At 39.6% G+C, this 2500-nt stretch overlaps 1 protein-coding gene across 1 annotated transcript in view; it reads left to right on the top strand.

Moving 5' to 3' along the window:
• The window catches only part of LOC113811333 (NEDD4-binding protein 2), an 11302-nt gene that overhangs the window by 912 nt on the left and 7890 nt on the right, over nucleotides 1–2500 (top strand). The window contains exon 1 of the mRNA XM_027363062.2: nucleotides 1–2500. This exon is cut by the window's left edge and continues 912 nt beyond it; it is cut by the window's right edge and continues 1197 nt beyond it. Within this exon, the coding sequence (XP_027218863.2) occupies nucleotides 1–2500 (2500 nt within the window).

A 2500-nucleotide genomic window follows, 5' to 3' on the forward strand; every position in this document is an offset into this window, starting at 1 on the left:
GCCTCTGAAGGTGCCAGTAAATCAGAGTATGACACCTCCTGCCCAACCTTGGACTAATGTGAAAGAGCAGTCACCAGTTCGAGCAAAGATTAGCAAGAGAGAAGAGGTTGTTAATAAGATTGTGAGTGGTGTGAAAATAATGGTTTTGATGCGTGGTTTGCCAGGCAGTGGAAAGACAACTCTAGCCAAAATTATTAAAGGCCGTTCAGGTGTAATTCTCTCTACAGATGATTTTTTCTGTAATGAAGAAGGTGTGTATAGGTATGATCCGCATCGGCTCCCAGAAGCACATGGTTGGAATAAACACCGGGCTCTTGTGAAGGTACAGGAAGGCAGAACACCAGTAATCATAGACAATACAAATGTACAAGCTTGGGAAATGAAGCCATACATAATAATGGCTTTGCATCATGGTTATGAAGTTGACATTTTAGAGCCAGAGACAGGTTGGAAGTTCAGCCCCAAAGAACTTGCAAAACGGAATATACATGGGGTCCCGAAGTACAAGATCTCAGAAATGAAAGAACACTATGATAGTAACAGTAGGATTTTGAATGTTATTTCAAACTTGAAAAGTGCCCAATCAAATAGTACCATTAAAAATGAAAACTGTGATAATACCTTGGAAAAGAAAAATGTTGATCCTAATCTGCCTCTGAAAGAAGGAGAAATTGTTGTGCACAAGCAAGTGGATCTGCACCTTTCTCCAAGTCATAAAATTCAGAACGTAGTGGAAGGATGTGAAGATGAGGATGCTGATGTTATTGTTGAAGGCTATGAAGATGAGGAAGAAATTGGCACTGTACAAAATCAACAAAATAGCCAGATTGTGGAAGATTGTCAGGTGAGAAATAAAGGAGGCAGAGAAAATGTTGATGTTAGTGGACCTGAAGTAACTGTGAAAACAACTGGGGAAGAAAATACTGATATAGAAAATGATATGAATTTTGATGAAAATGGTCTTGTTGATATGACAGATGAAGACAGAATAAAATTCCTTATTGAGGAAGCAAATAATGATGTTGATAATATTGAAACTGACTGGGATGACTTGGCTCTACAAGCATCATGTGAGGAAGAAGTAGATGATACAAAATTTAATGATTTGGTGACAAGTTTTGGATCTGCAGTAAAGCAACAGTTAGAAAGAGGTTCCCAGGTGAATGGAACTGAAACTCCTATCATTCATAACTTAGATGAAGAAGATTCAGCTATGTATGAATTTTGTAGTAATGTAGAAGAGAGACTTGGAAAACCCCTTTCCACACTAGTGAGACCAGGAAATGCAGAGGATTATTCTGCTTTACTTTCTGTTGGAAGTGATCAGATATCTGAGAATAGAACAAGTGATTCTCAAGATTTAAGTTTATTCTCATTGATTAGCATGAGTGAGGCAGTGGTTTCATCTACAGGAGCAACTGAAAATGTGCAGTTTGAGAAACGAGAGGTTGACACAAAAAATAAATCTGTTTTATCTAGTATTGATAAGACTGGGTTAGAAGAGAGTGGAGGTGTGACTGGCTTAACATACCAGCAAGATAAGATAAAAACAGCAGGTCATAATGAAAGTAAACAGTATGTAGATTTAAATATCCCTTTAGAAAATGGAACGGAAAATCAGTATCAAGATTTATTGGACAGTGATAGAAATGAACTTTCTGAACTTGAAAACAGAGTAGAAAATAGTGAACAAGAAAAGTCTCTCAGCAATACTTTATCTTCTGAAAGCACACAAACCTTACAAACTCCAGGAAGTGATACAACAACAGTAGGGGAAAGTTTTACCTCTTGGGAGTGTGTTGATCCAGATGCAGGGGTGAGCTCTGTCAGCTGGGAATCACAAAAAGGTAAATCAAGTGATTCTGATGAGCAGTGTTCTAAGCCCGGTCGAAGTAGAAGGAAACGAGCAGCTGGTGATCCCCTGAAATGGCTGAGAGAAGAAGGGAGTTCAAATTCAAATGGGGAACCTAGTGATGTGTCATGGGAGCCAGTCCAAGGAGGAGTCACTTCATGGGACAATCAGGAAAAGGACAGTAGGGAAAATAAACTTTCAAATAGAAAAGCTAAGACAGTGCATGATAACTCAGGACCTCAAGCTCATACTGGTGCTGTTCCCAAGCTTCGCAGACATCAGAAACACACACGCACACCATCAATGACCAGTAATAGTTCGAGTCAGTCAGATGATCAAATTGGACGAGAGAGAGAATCCCCTGTCAGTGATAGCCAAAGTCTTCCCCAGAATGTTACGTATGCAGAGAGTGAAACACAGACACTGTCTATTGATTTTGAAGCTTTGCAGTTAGATAACAACTTGTATGAACTAAAAGTGCTGTATGGGCAGCCCAACTATAAACCAAAGAGCTCAAGAGATATGCTCCTCACTGGAACAGGTCCCCTCACTAAGGGGAGACTCAGGCTTGATAAAGGAACAATGACAGAAGAAGTGGCTGATATTGTTGTGGTCAAACCTTTGCAGAATCTTTCTGCATTTTTCCCC

Source organism: Penaeus vannamei, chromosome 21 (assembly GCF_042767895.1).
Source record: "Penaeus vannamei isolate JL-2024 chromosome 21, ASM4276789v1, whole genome shotgun sequence".
In the NCBI taxonomy this organism is placed as follows: domain Eukaryota; kingdom Metazoa; phylum Arthropoda; class Malacostraca; order Decapoda; family Penaeidae; genus Penaeus; species Penaeus vannamei.